The sequence below is a fragment of the Syngnathoides biaculeatus genome, chromosome 16 (assembly GCF_019802595.1).
Source record: "Syngnathoides biaculeatus isolate LvHL_M chromosome 16, ASM1980259v1, whole genome shotgun sequence".
In the NCBI taxonomy this organism is placed as follows: Eukaryota; Metazoa; Chordata; class Actinopteri; order Syngnathiformes; family Syngnathidae; genus Syngnathoides; species Syngnathoides biaculeatus.
The window spans coordinates 11546552-11561639 of NC_084655.1; the positions used below are offsets into that span (position 1 = coordinate 11546552).

General features: G+C 40.9%; 1 protein-coding gene across 1 annotated transcript in view; it reads left to right on the top strand.

Annotated features, from left to right (window-relative positions):
- Window positions 1-1842: 1842 nt before the first annotated feature.
- Window positions 1843-15088, top strand: part of usp43b (ubiquitin specific peptidase 43b) — a 68452-nt gene continuing 55206 nt past the window's right edge. The window contains exons 1-2 of the mRNA XM_061847149.1: window positions 1843-2802; window positions 10573-10719. Coding sequence (XP_061703133.1) covers window positions 2170-2802; window positions 10573-10719 — 780 coding nt within the window. The 5' untranslated portion in view covers window positions 1843-2169. The remainder of the gene's footprint in view (window positions 2803-10572; window positions 10720-15088) is intronic.

Sequence of the window (15088 nt, forward strand, 5' to 3'; positions counted from 1 at the left end):
CCACACAGGGAAGACCAGATTTGAACTCAGATCCTCAGATCTGTGAGGCAGATGTGCTAACCAATAGGCTACCATGCCCTCCTGCCTTTTTATGCAACAATTTGAAGTTCTTCCGTTATGAGTAGACTTGTCCTTAGTGCTGTCATTGGTTTAGTTGTTGTACAACCTACTTACTACTAATATTAATAATAATAATAAATTATTGTTGTTGTTATTATCATCAAATAATTAGAATATAGCACCTTTAAAAACACATTTACAAAGTGCTTTGTCAGAAGACAAATGATTCCTTAAAAAACACACACATAATCATAAGCAAAACACAAACAAACAACATACAGTAAAAACGATTGAGGAACCCACGAAATACAAGAACCCAATATGAGCTAACCACGAGGATTGATGTAAGTTGGTCAATTTTTTCTTTTTTTTTTTTTTTTTTTAATCATGGGCCGGATGGGAGCTAAGATGAAGATGACATCTCATAATAGCGAGTCTGTAAAAGTTACTTCTAAGAAGTAATTTAAAAGTTGGAACTTCAAATGGAGCCCCTAAAAGGACATGGGAGGGGGGGGACCTAACTTGTTTCACAATGAGAAACAAGGGTTCCCCCCTCCCCCATGTCCCTTTAGCGACACTGTACTACGGCCATAAAAAAAAAAAACAACCTTGCAAGCATGTGCAAATGATTGACAGACTATTCAGTCATGGCTCCTGCCTTAACAGTCTCTGACTGGCTGTTCTTGTCATGGCATGCCAAACTGTAAAATAATAATTCAAAATTAATTAGAAGCATTGGAGAGGGTTGGTGGGCACAGATTGTATAGTGGTACACACACCTGACTTTGGTATGGTCAGCGTGGGATCAATTTATGCTCAGTGATGGCGTCGATATGTGCCCTGTGACCAGTTCAGGGTTTGGTCTGCCGTTCGCCTCAAATTAGCTGGAATCGGCTCCAGCACTCCTGTGACCCTTGTGAGGATAAGCATCAGTACCTGTCAACTTTTCGGAGCGCCAACCTGTATAAACTACCCAAAAAATCCTTATAGAGAGCAAAAAATCCTTATAACATACCGAAGCAAATTATCTGTCAAAATAACGGAGGGAAAAAACACTAAGTTTTTCAATGATTATTATTGTAGATCCCCATAATGATAATATCTGAAGTTAATGTCTAATTATAAAAGTCTTTTTAGTGGCTAAACATCATGCCTGCTGCGAGAAAAATCTTTGATGCAGGCTACATTTGGAATTCCCCAGCTTTGGGTTTTCCCCACAATACAGTAGACTAGCGCCATTCTGGGCAAAAGCAAGCGTAACTACCTGTTGAAAAAAAATAACGGAAATTTTCAGAATCCTTATGATTTGTGATATACGGCCACACAAAATCCGTATGAACTACGGCTAAACCGTACGAGTTGACAGGTATATTGCATCTTGGAAAATAAATGATGGTGAGGTTTTGTATTTCAAAAGATAATTTTGATACTATTCTACTGTCATGTCACACAGTTTGAACACATACCCCCCCCCAAAAAAAGTTTTCCTTTGCTTTTAAACTGCCATTTAAAACCAATGTGATTTTTTTTTTTTTTAATGAAATACATCCAGTTTACCACGCAGTGTTTTTATATTTGGTCCTTGGGGTGCTGAGTTTATTTTTAGGCTGTACTTTATATGGTGTAATTTTTATTGATTTTTTTTTTTTTTTTTTTCAAAACCGCCTAATTAACACTTGAGGGGAGAGCAGGTTTTTATCGCAGGACTCTACTGCTGGGCCCAATTCTTCGTCAAGTGATGTGTACACTGTACACTGTATGTGCTCCGTGTGCCGTGGAGTGGGAGGAGGCACCCGACGGTCCCGCGATCGCGAGCCCATCCCCGGCGAGGTGGGATTGGACTGGGCGAGAGCGGAGCTGAGCTGTCGAGGGGGCTCCTGTCGTAACCCCCGCGCTGGCTGGCTGACGGGGCCATGACGCCACGCGTGATAAAGAACGCCTTCAGTGAAGTGCTGGGATGGACGTGGAAGGTGGCGGACGGGGCGGGCGGACGAGGAGGAGAACAGGGCGCCGCTGTGATGGCGATGGTGTCACCTTTGGGCGCGCGTCCATGTGCTTCGCGGGAAGGGGAAGAAGTGGCACGCGGCCGTCGGAATTGACGAGACAGCGATGAGGAGTGGGAGAGCGGACCCACGGGGGAGTAGCGGAGGCGCCACCGCCATGGAGAAGAAGCAGGAAATGCCCACGGCGAAGGAGGACAAGCGGAAAGACAAGAAGCCGAAATCCGTCAAGCTCTTCCGGAAGAAATCACTCAAGTCGGTGGGGAGTTTTATGAACAGAATCATGAAAAGCCTCGGCACTTTCACCCACTTTGCAGACACGCAGGAGGCGGAGGACGACGACGGAGGCTTTGGGAATGGCGCACCTTGCACCCTCGGTGCCAGCTCGGGGGTTGCCAAAGAGGATGGGCAGGTGACTCGGCTGGCCAAGAACCCCCCTCTCGCCAGGGACAAACTTTACCACTACGGGGACAAAACGCCTGGCGTACTGGGCTTGAAAAACCACGGGAACACGTGTTTCATGAACGCCGTGGTCCAGTGTCTGAGCAATACCGACCTGCTGGCCGAGTACTTGGGACTGGAGAGGTACAAGTTGGACCTGAGTGACACCGCGCCGGTCCACGGGAATGGGAGGAGGGGGGAGAACCGCTTTGCTCACGTAGAGGTCACGGAGCACTTGGCCTCGCTCGTTCGGGCTCTGTGGACTCTGGAATACACCCCGCAGCTGTCTGTGGACTTCAAGGTAGAACCTCACACCCAAACATGATCGTCAACCTCCCACGTTGCAGAGCAATGCCAAGCAAATTGCCTTGAGATATTAGAAGGAAAAGTGTCACTTGAGTATCGATACCTGCAAACAATTAAGAAAGCATGCAGTTGACCTTTGCGTACATTTATTCACAGTTTTCCCTTGGTGGTGTTCCAAGAGATTTACAAGTAGGTGTCTTGACTAAATCAAGGTTGGGAAACACAGGTATAAAGTGGGGTGTCAAGGCACATACCGTATAGTATTATACATAAGAACAAAATATCAGTCCACACAGCGAAACAAAAATGTCACAAAAATTGGTTACACTGGTTAATTGCCAGTGAGGGGGGTAGAGAATCTGATTGTTGTGCCTGTCTCTATACATCGCTGGCATAGATAGATGGACAATTCTACATTATTTGTAGCGCTTACTAATCATTTTCGGACTAATGAAAAATTAAAACTGGGTGGTACGGTGGAGCAACTGGTAAAGCATTCGCCTCACAGTTCTGAGGTCCCGGGTTCAATTTTGTTTGCATGTTCTCCCCGTGCCTCCGTGGGTTTCCTCCGGGCACTCAGGTTTCCTCCCACATCCCAAAAACATGCCACACTAATTGGACACTCTAAATTGCCCCTAGGTGTGATTGTGAGTGCGACTGTTTGTCTCAATGTGCCCTGCGATTTGCTGGCAACCAGTTCAGGGTGTACCCAGCCTCCTGGCTGTTGACAGCTGAGTTATGCTCCAGCACTCCCCGCGACCCTCGTGAGTGATAAGTTGTCTGAGAGGCACAAAATGCAGGGATGGATCGATGTAGTACTGGTTCAACTTCTTTTCACTGTAATGTACATAAAATCTTACCATTAATTACGCACAATAAATATTTAACTGGCACAATAGGGAAAAGAAACTGTACTCAAAGTAGTTCCCATCTTTCATTAAATTGCATTGTGTTCATACTGAGAAGAAAAACTCATTTCACGTAACTTTGCTGCACTAAATTGTGATCGCATAATCAAGACTGAAATAAAACCGGTACTGCTTGAGCAAAACAAAAGTGATAACCTTTCTTACGATAATAATAAATAAATAAAATACACCTCACCCATGCATTTTTTTCAGATTTGCCTGCAGAGATTTTTTTTTGAAAGCCCAAAGCTGTGATTTTTAGTCTGGCAACGCGTTGACCATGAATGAAAAAGAAAAATATCTTAAATAAGGCGAGGAATGAGAAATATCTTGCTTCTTCGGAACTGTTGCATCATCATCGTTAATGCCCCCTTGTTCACATCTTTCACGTTGCTGCTGTCTGTTTTTTTTCATTTTATAAGAGCTCAGGATCACAGTCAATCAAGATCTTGACCATGGTTGACTTAAGCGTCTCTTTTCAAATCTTTTTCAATCATGTGATCATCTGCAGAGGTTGAAAAAGGATCAAATCTAATCTAATAAAGTTAGAATTAGAAAATACAGATATCAGTCTAAAAAAGTAAAAAGTCATCTGAAAAATAATACTGTCCTCAAATAAATTACAGATACCTGAAAAAAGTACCCAAGTACAGTAACAAAGTATTCCCTCTGCTGGTTAATAGTCAGTACTGTAATTCCTCTGCAATAGAGTGAAAATCAAGGCACAGAAAGTATGTCATATCATATTTAAGTAGGGATTATCTGTATTAATAGCGATTGTAGTAGTAGCAAATTTTTTTCCCTCAAGATACATAACCCGATTTCAATGAAGTTGTGTTACGCAAAATAAAACAGAATACAATGATTTTAAAATCCTTTTCAACCTATATTCAGTCGAATACCTTACAAAGGAGCGATACTACATTCATATACTGTTCAAAGTGATACTTATTTTTGTGTGTGTGCAAATATTCACTCATTTTGCAGCCTCTGGGATGGCCCAGTCCTGTAAAACCAGAGGCACCACAGGTATGTATGTAGATATGTCACGCCCATTATGAACCCCTTGCAAACTGTCAAGTTAAACTCGGGAGGTATAAAGCGTCAGTACATTGTGCAAGTGTGGAGATGGAGAAAACTAAAAGACCAAGGATACTAGTGCATTGTGTACAGGACAAAGGACTGGTCCGTCCTGGAGGTCGCACCTCCTGGCGGCCTTGAGGACTTCATTGTGTAGTGTAAACATGCAGCATTTCTCGCCGTTGTTTTGGGATTTCTGTGTTTTTTGTATTTCCACCTTGTGTGTGTGAAAATTTTTGTTGTTTTTTTTGTATGTTTTGTTTTTTTCTTTTGCATTTGCGACAGCGTTTTCTGTGATTGTAGAATTATTATCTTGCAGGATTTGTCTTATGTGCTTGTGTGTTCTGTGTCACTCCTGGCTGAGCAGCACATGACCATTTGCAGCGCATTTGGACTTGTCGGACGCTGTTCACCCCCTACAAAAGTAATATATAATTTCAACACAAAATATTTGGAAAACGTCATCGTCAATTTGATAAAAAGAGTATTTCATCTTTTTTTTCTTAACCCCTATGCTATAATCATGTTCTCCCTACAGTTAATTATTTAAATTTTGGGACTGTTTTATGCAAGGACAAAAAGGTATTACCGTATTGTACAAGTTCTTCGGTGATATATTTTTTTGTCCCTCATTGTGTCAATGGCCACATTTTTAAGAAGATTCTTTTATTTGTTTCCCTGTGGAAAATGTATTAAAAAAAATTGGCAGGTCTCAGTCTTAGGAATTGTTTTGACATTAAATCAGAAACAGGATCCTCTTTATTGCCAACTACCAGTATGTCAGAAACACACAAAGAATTTGTTTTTGATAGTTAGAGTCACTCCAGTATGACACTAAACATAGAGGCCAACATAAATGTAGCTTGTACCTTGAGGCTCAGAAATAGACTGTTATCGGGCCTGAATTTCTGACAGTGTGCTTATTTTTTTTGTCACAAATTCCCACTTGGTTATAGCACAGAAAAAGGCAAACTGCATGACTTCGGCGTTGTCCTGTCAGCGGATAAGAAGGCTCCTGTTTAGTGTCACTGGTGCCTGCACAGGGGTCATCAGGTGCTCCATTCAAGTGTTTTTCCCCAGCGTAACATCTCAGTAGTCTACTAACAATAGTCTGCAAATAAATAATGAAATGAAGGTAAGCTTGGCAAAGAGTTGACTCGTGATGATCAGGTGCTGTGACAGAGTCCTATAAGGAGATCCGCAGGCTCTTCTACGTATACAATGCCCATGCTTAACATGGAGGGGTGTGTGTGTGGAGGGGTTGAGGGGGGGTGGACTTTATCTGCCTGCAGCTCTTTGTGCTGCATATCTGTGAGCTGAGGCAAGAAGTAGATATTACGGAAGAGTGAACAAAGAAATTCTACAATGGATCTATTCTTGGAAATGCTAATTACTCTGTTGGAAAATGCTACATCATGCGCATGTATGCTTACTGGAACATGTTAGCCCTTATTGATTCCCATGACTTTTCTAACTCTTAAATATATTTGCATGGGGACGGCAAAGCTAAAAAGCTTGTCTGAGAGGCACAGGCAGTAAGTGTTGGTCTTTTTGCAGCATGTTACACAGATAGACCGTTGACTGTCATTGATTGATTGACTCCTACATAATGCTCTGTTGGTCTCTCTCCCTCTTAAAAAAAAACCCTCGCCTCTCTATTGTCAGCCAAAATTGCCCCTGCTCGTATAAACCCCCAATGCTGTTTTCCATTTTACACAAGATCTCAATCACGAGTTTAAAACCATAGTTAAAGAGAAATGTCAAATTTCTGGATGATGACATATACACGTACATCGTAGGAAGTCCAGAGTTTATGCGGCCAAGCCCTTCTGACATTGCCGTTGAGTAATAGCAAAGCAGCTTGCCAGGAGGCATTGTAAAATAACCAGAGAGCTTTACTATTGGTTGGAGTGAAACATAGCCCACGGCTTCAGAAACACCTGAAAGAACATTAGAAAAAGTCACTGCTATTTGTGTAAGGCAGATATTTTTAAGGGGCATTGAAAATATGTTACAATCACAGGTAATAATTTCCAGAGATATTTATACCTTAATAAACAAATAATAATAATAATTGCAGTTGTTTAGTTCCATTGAACCCGGCTTTGTGTCATACTGCTCATGCTGTTCACGTACCCTACAATGGAAATTAAATGCGTCCCAGTTTGCTGAAAAGAACAAGTTTCTCAAAGAAAGTTGAATGAATGAAATGGGTCATTTGGCTGCACGTCTTGGTCAGGAGAATAAAAAAAACATTACGGAAAAGAATCCTTGGAGCTCTGCCACATTCCGCAACCAACTGGTTTGTAGGATAGTACAACTGAGAGGAGCTCTTATTTTCTTTACTAATGACATTATAGTTAGCGAATTTCTCATGATTTAATGGTGTCTATGCGTGTAGAACGATAGTGGCTGAGTGTCTTCTGCCTGCCGTGGCAGCACAAGTGGGCTTTTGATGTGGACAACTTTTGTGTGTTTTCTGAATCCCCCCTGGCAAGACGTGTGTTTGCGCAGAGGGGCCTGGACGGGGACAAAGCCTGAAACTCAAACAGTTACTCCACAGACAATTTATCAGTTTCCATAACACGGGAGGCCTGAGAAAAAGGGGAGTGCAGGTAAATATGCAATGCAAGGCGGTTGAAGAGTTGATGGGCTTAAAGTTAACTCTGAGAGGTCAAATGGCCCAAAAGTAGTAACATTTTTTTAGGTCAAGTTTAATCTTTTGCAAAAATATGACTCACAAGTTAAACAAAGACAGAAATTCACAACAGTATTGTCCTGGACAGTACACAAGAGCAATTTAGTTCAGCAGTACATCCATCCATCCATTTTCTGAACTGCTTATCCTTAAGAAAGGTTGGGAGAATGCTGAAGCTGTCAACGGGCAGGAGGCAGGGTACACCCTGAACTGGTTGCCAGCCAATCGCAGGGCACAGAGAGACAGACAACAGTCGCACTCACAATCACACCGAGGGGCAATTTAGAGTATCCAATTAATACATGTTTTTGGAAGTAGGAGGAGACCGGAGTGCCTGGAGAAAACCCACACAGGCACGGGGAGAACATGAAAAGTCCACACAGGCAGGGCTGGGATTTGAACCCCGGTCCTCGGAACTGTGAGGCCAACGCTTTATTGCTGCGCCATTTTTAAAATGAAATCTGTTTATATATTTTTGCCTCATTGAAAATATTTGATTAAATATATGAAAATACACCTTGTTGCTGTTGGATTTTAGAAATAAAACAGTTGATTAGCCCAAATAAGTAAATACATTTGGTCATTTTTTTCAAGTATTCATTATTGGACTTCAACCAAGCCAAAAATATGCGCGTTCGGGTGACTTTTTTTGTAGGATACTCGAAAACTTAAATGTTTGATTGTTGCAACCCTATACTAACAACCGTATTTGGGTCTTGGTTTTTGGTATTGTCCAGGGAAGAGCATGGAATAGGACCCAAAATGCACGGCTCCAGAAACAGGAGGCAGTTCGAGAAGAGAATTTTAATTGCAGGCAGAGGTCAGTACACAGCCAGGCAGTACCAAAAAGCAACAGTATCCCAAAAAAACATGAGGCAAAAGGTGAGGTCCAAAAACAAGGCAGGGTCTAAACTTAATAAAAGACAATGACGTGGAGCAAGGATTGCTGGAACGTGACGACAACTTACAACGAACTGGCAACAGACAGAATGAGACACGAGGTACCTTTGCGCTGTGTAATTAAGGCAGAAAGTTCACAAGTGGGGAGGCTGCTCAGGTGTGTACGAGGCAGGGGCATGACCACAGCCATGACAAGTTATCTGGGCATTATAAAATTCCGCACCAGATGTGATGATATACAGTATTTCTTAACTGGACTTCTTTGAAATTTGAGGATCACTGCATTCATCGAAAACACGTTCACCTTAACTATTAGTCATTTCCACAACTCAAATTACACTGCCGAGAAAATTGGCACCTTTTGAAAGGTTGGTGGTCGAGTAATTACTGTTATTTCTTTGCTGTAATTACAAGCTGCGTAACAGGCTTACGCTGGAACCTGCCCACAGTTCTCACGATTAATATGATATCATTGTCTGTGACTTATCCTTGTGTTTGATGATGAGCTATAGCCTACACAGGGAATTAAGCAAAAAGATTTCAAAATTTTGATGGCTCTGTTTATTTGTATGTCACACGATATCAATCTCATTTCAAGGATGTAATGTTCTTTTGTATAATGTTCATGATCTTTAGACTTTGAGGTCTTTGTGTCATAAGTGAAGCTTCACATTGGCTTTCTGGACAGGACCAGATGCAAATGTTTTATCGCCTTGCCAAGACACCGCCCGTCTCATTTCCCAGAACAAGGGGAAAGTTTTTAGGAATGTCGGCAGGCCTTCTCTTTAGTGCAGTATTTTATGCTATGGTGTAACTTCCGCTGTATGAAGCACATCGGATGCAGTAGATGATGGGATTAGGAAGCAAAGATTGCAGTCTGTTGCCCTCTGTTCTGTAATCTCTCATCTGTGTTTGTGTTTCTCTCGGATGCCAACCACAATCCTAACTTTTAATTCTTGTCTAATTGAGTTTGGGGCCATTTTAACATTTAGATTCACATTATGCTCTTCAGTGTAAGAGGTATATCACAAATGTATGTGAATGATAATTAACTTTTTTTTCCCTAAATCGGTGTGAGTGAGGTTCTTTACTATAACTATGGTGTGGGACAGTTTAGTGTGAATCTCTGAGTTGTCTGGTTTTTTTTTTGGACGACAATACAAGTTTTGTAAAGAGGATTTTTTTTTTGTTAACTGGTTAAGGTTCTCTGGTCACAAATTATAGCATCAATTCAAATTCTCATCATAAATTAATCATTCAAATCTACTTTTTGTGAGATTTTTTTTGTTGGTGTTCTGTGAGATTATTCAATTGTAAAGTATCGGTATGTGGCTTGGCTCCAAAAAGGTTTGAATTCATCATCTGTTCAAGACAATGGCAGCATGTTTACACACAACCACAAGCACTAGCACTAGCTTGCTAGGCTACGTAACGTTTTGTTGGCGCCGTGTGAGCCTTATCGTAATATAAGTAAGTGATCTTACTTCGAGCAAGCCTTAAATGAACATCCTTCATTCTCCTGAGCACCGCTGAGAACCAACACAGTTTTTTCCCCCATTTTCTTTGTATAAATACAGTCAGCGGGATCCACTCATGTTGTCATCCCCATGGTAATGAGTCTATTCGCCCCTCGCCCATCTTGTCTCTTCCAGGCTACCAGCGTTTTTTTAAATAACTATTGGCTGTCAAATATTTACAGTTCTATGTCAAAAGACACGCCAGAAGGCTAAAAATAAACTCACTTTTATATTCAAATAACGTGGGCACAATGGCAACATGAAGTAAATGTCTTTTGCGTAGCTGATCAGTGATGTCATTGATCGAGTTGTATTTATCTCATTGTTTTTCTATTTGGGAGGATGGAATGGATTCATGGCATTTGTATTTATTTTAATAGGGAAAGATGATTTGCGATACATGCCTTTAGTGTTATGAGCGTGGTCAATGAGCGATTTGCACTCATATCTCAAGGAACCACTGTAGATTTGCTTTGAAGTGGTGTTGAAATGCACTGCATCGTAGTCTAATGCATGAGTATAGGCGTGTCTAGATTAGTCTTCAAAGCAGGATGAGGGAACCAAAGTATATAGCAGAAAGTACTTTTACTCATGATCAATCACTCAAACAAAAAAATCCCAATTTTGATGCAAGAATGTTATTTTGTGATTTCTCTCTCCAGGCTATTGTGTCTAAGTATGGATCACAGTTTCGTGGTAATTCCCAACACGATGCCCTGGAGTTCCTTCTGTGGCTGCTGGATCGTGTCCATGAAGACATAAATTTGGCCTCACACAATAACAACAATACGACCAAAGCCAGTGATAAGGTGAGAATACTGCTTCATTGTTACCAGATTTTGATTCTCAGCAATGAAAACACCACTTGCAGCTGCACCCATTCTTTAAAAAAAGTTATACAGTAGGTACAGTCAATTCTTAACCGATGTACCACATGGTACAGCCTTAAAGAGACAGTAAGTACTGCATCAACAAATATACCGATGAATGTTTAAACACTGAGTTGAGTGCGCAGAGGGCCTTTATTCACTAACTGTGCTTAAAGCCCAAGTGCCATGCCTATAAAAATTCTAAAATAGATATTGTAATGAAAAATACAAATAACATTATTCACTTCAATGTCTATACGAAAAAATAAATATGAGCGGAGAGCGTGTCATACATGTGCAAATTTGCGGAAGTGTCATTCGACATTCAAGTGGTAGCCACTTGTGGATGCATCTTCTGTCTGTGATGTCACTATGGGACATTCCTCATTGAAAACACGCTGTGCCACCTACTATGGGAGATGAACACTCCCCTTCTGACAATAAAGCTCTTTTCGAAGAAGACAACATCTCACAACCGAGTGAAGTGACCGGGGCAATCTCACTCTATCGTTTCGAGCCATATTTAGATGATATACGAATCACAGACAAACCACATGTGGCCAAATCACCTTTCCACGTCATCCACCGCTGCGGCAGTGATAAAAACAACACCACCCGCGAGCGACGACGTCGCGGCCAAACCGCCTCCCCATCCGATCCACCTCCGCAGTGGCCCAGTGGCCGCGACGATCAAGCCCAGCCGAAGCTGTGTTGACAAGGCCAGCGGCGATCCACAAGGCTGGCTCGGCCTTGTCGACAAAGCCAGTGGCGCTCCACAAGGCCGTCCTTCAGCGGCTGCTGCATGGAAGCCTTTCAATATGCACATCGACACGTTTAGCACCCCTAATATACGGATATGTCCCTCCCCAACGATTGTTTTTTTATTAGCTGTATACACACCTACCTGTCATTTGGAACCCATGAAGCTCTTGTCCATTTGCACCACAATCCATCTTTCACGACGAACTAGGTCTTTTGGAAAAGTATGAAGAATGAATCCATCCTCCCGAGTGTTTGAGCAATATCCAGCAATACAACGAGCCAGCATTTTAGCTAACACGATGATCAACGAGCTACCTTCCAACAGGTAAAACTAGTATAAACTGATGACACCGTCACTTCCTGCTTCTTCTTCGATACAAATCCCTCGAGAGGATTTCCATGGCGGGAGTTACAAAAAGCTATATATGTCAAAATCATGTTTTGGGGTGAAAAAAACAGATGGGTCCATAGCGGCTTCCATTTTTTTCATTAAGAACATACTAAAAATCATGCACTGCATGACAGTGGACCTTTAAATTGTGGATATACACATTGGATGCACAAATTTGTGATTTATCAATATGTTCGTACTTGAATTTGTGGGTAGTCTGTGAACAAAATTCGAACCTCGTTAGACTGTATCAACAACGTAGGCCTTTTTGCCATGCTGTATTAATTCCTTATGACTATGTATTCGAGCAACATATACAGTGTTCGATCATTCTCAGCTCTTAATTTTTGTAGATGTATGTTTTGTTCCACATTTTCTAGTTTAACATTGTAATGAATTAAAAATGATGAAAGCGCAATTATTATATGCTGTCAGTTTCTGTGTTGATCAAATTTTCCGATGATTGAAATATTTTTGAAAATAGGCCAAAGATAAGGAAAGTTATGGAAGTTGCAAAATATCGTTTGTGACTATAAACCTCTGCCTATTGGCAAAGATGCGTCAGACAGACAACCTTTTATCGAGAAATAGGGGCACGGTCAATTCAGATCATGGCCACAAGCTTGTCATCTAAAATACATTTTGATCCATTTGATTTGATTGATAACATACACACAGCGGCGTACACACAGAGAAAAACGTTCTGGCAAACGTGTCATGAATCTGACTGTGACTTTGCGTAAATGCTCAATTAGTGTGCAGCGTCAGAATGTTTCTATCTGTTTATTAGTGAATAATGCAAATTGTATCTTGTCATTTTTTTTCTTCAATCACTGTTTATTGCCAAAAAAGTACTGTAGGTGAAAACGTAGGTCGTTGATTCTTCATGCGCAACAGAGGTAACCTTAAGGTTTCAAAATGTGGTCGGCAACCTTGTCATGGTATATGCATTATTTATACAGTATATCCCAATCATGTGATGCAATCAGAAGTATGCACCATTACTGAGTGTCTGGTTCCTTGAAGGTGTACAAAATGAGTACTAGAGTGATGATTTGATGTTTGATTTTCGCTTCAGTATGCATCCCTCTTGAGGTAAGCCTCCAAGTATGGTAGATTCTCATAATCACTGAATTGCAACCATACCTGCTCTGCTTTGAACCATTAAGGCACAACTTTGGATGTATTAAAATGTTATTTTTACTTTTGAAATGAGCATGTCTCATTAATAATCATTAGCATAATTTATGAGAGGTATAATGACTGGAAAATCTAGTTAATCTTAGGAGCACTCCTTCCGCAGGTGCTTGCTCACATGATTTATTCTTTTATATTTCATTGTGGGATCTGGCGATATCTACATTAGGGTGTCTTCTTTCAAGGCTATGCCATGCTTATTATTTAAATGTATGGGACGACCGACATGCGAACTCTTGCATGGATATAACTCTTAATCCTCTAAAGGGAGGCAATACCTTTTCCCCCTTCTGTGGATATGGTAGTACAGATTTGGAGATTTAGTTCAAGCTTTTAGTTTCAGAGATTTTTGGATGAATGCGTACAGTTCAGGAAGCTCATGATTATTTATTTTGAGTAAAGATGTAACTTACTCAGTAAATATGTTTAAAAATGTACAAGGGGATATAGCTCTTTTATGTTTGTGTTTAGTTTTATTTTGGTTTGGTTTTCCTACATATGACCAGTCTTCTTGTTGAAAGTAGCGGTACAACAATTAATCGATTTAATCGACAACTAAACCAGAGGTTTTGAAACTGGGGTGTGCGGCATCCTAACGGGGGGGGATACCATGAACACTTTTCATAATTAAGTTACACCCAGCCGTTGGTCTTTTTTTTCTTTTGTTGATTCCCAACAAACACTTTTTTCAAGCGGGCCCAGGGGGGTTAATCGACATTTTTATAATTGATTTATCAAGCCATTGTTTAACTTAAAATTGTATGAACTGGATTTCAGACTATCAACAGTAAATGTTCTCGGATTTCTGCAGTCTTCCATGAAAGTCGACTGATTATCTTTTTGTTATAATAAAAATAAGACATTTGCAAGTATCTGCTTTCTCCTTGGAAAATGCTCATTAATACGTCTGCCCATTTTCTGACACGTTATGGACCAAACCAGTAACTAAATCATAATCAATTTATGGAAAAAAATATAGTCAACTTCATATATTTGAAATAAATATTTACATTAGTAACCTGTAATTAATGTACTTGAACCTTAAGCAGCCTCAGAAGTGTAGATTACCTGTATATCAAACAAGTAGCTCTTCAAATTAATTAATACCCAAGAAGTAGCTTAAAAAAGTTAAAAAAAAAATGTTAAGTACATCACTCGGCGGCCTGGTGTATCAGCTGGTAAAGCATTGGCCTCACAGTTCTGAGGTCCCGGGTTCAATCCCAGACCCGCCTGTGTCGAGTTTGCATGTTCTCCCTGTGCCTGCGTGGGTTATCTCCGGTTTCCTCCCACATCCCCAAAAACATGCAACAATAGTTGGACACTCTAAATTCCCCTAGGTGTGATTGTGAATGGGGCTGTTTGTCTCCATGTGACCTGCGATTGGCTGGAAACCAGTTCAGGGTGCACCCCGCGGCCTGCCCGTTGACAGCTGGGATAGGCTCCAGCACTCCCCGCGACCCTTGTGAGGATAAGCGACTAAGAAAATGGATGGATGGATGGATGGATGGATGGAGTTCACTCCTTTTTGTGTGATATTGCTTAATTTTTGGGTTATTTGCTTATTTGTCATTAAACACCACCATTAATAGTCAGGTAATATGGAGTAAAAAGTAGAAGGGAAAAAAGTTATTTTAACGCTAAATATTTTTGTTCGATTAATCAATGAGTCGATTCTAGAAATCTTTGACTATTTGTGTTTAGCAAGTGAATATGATCAATGCTGAGCGATTTTAAGGTCACCTTCCAACAGGCTCCATTTTTTTCTATTCCATTCTTCCATACATAACATAGGTCCAAATGAGTCTGTGACATAGGTTACATTTGACCTCTGTGCAGTTTGTCAATTGAATGCAAAGCCCTTGAGGAACTGATATTGCTGACTTTATGATGTAGTTTTGTCACTTGCTATTCAAGTACTTTGTGGTTGGTACCCGCCCACTCAATTCATCTGAAAAGCAG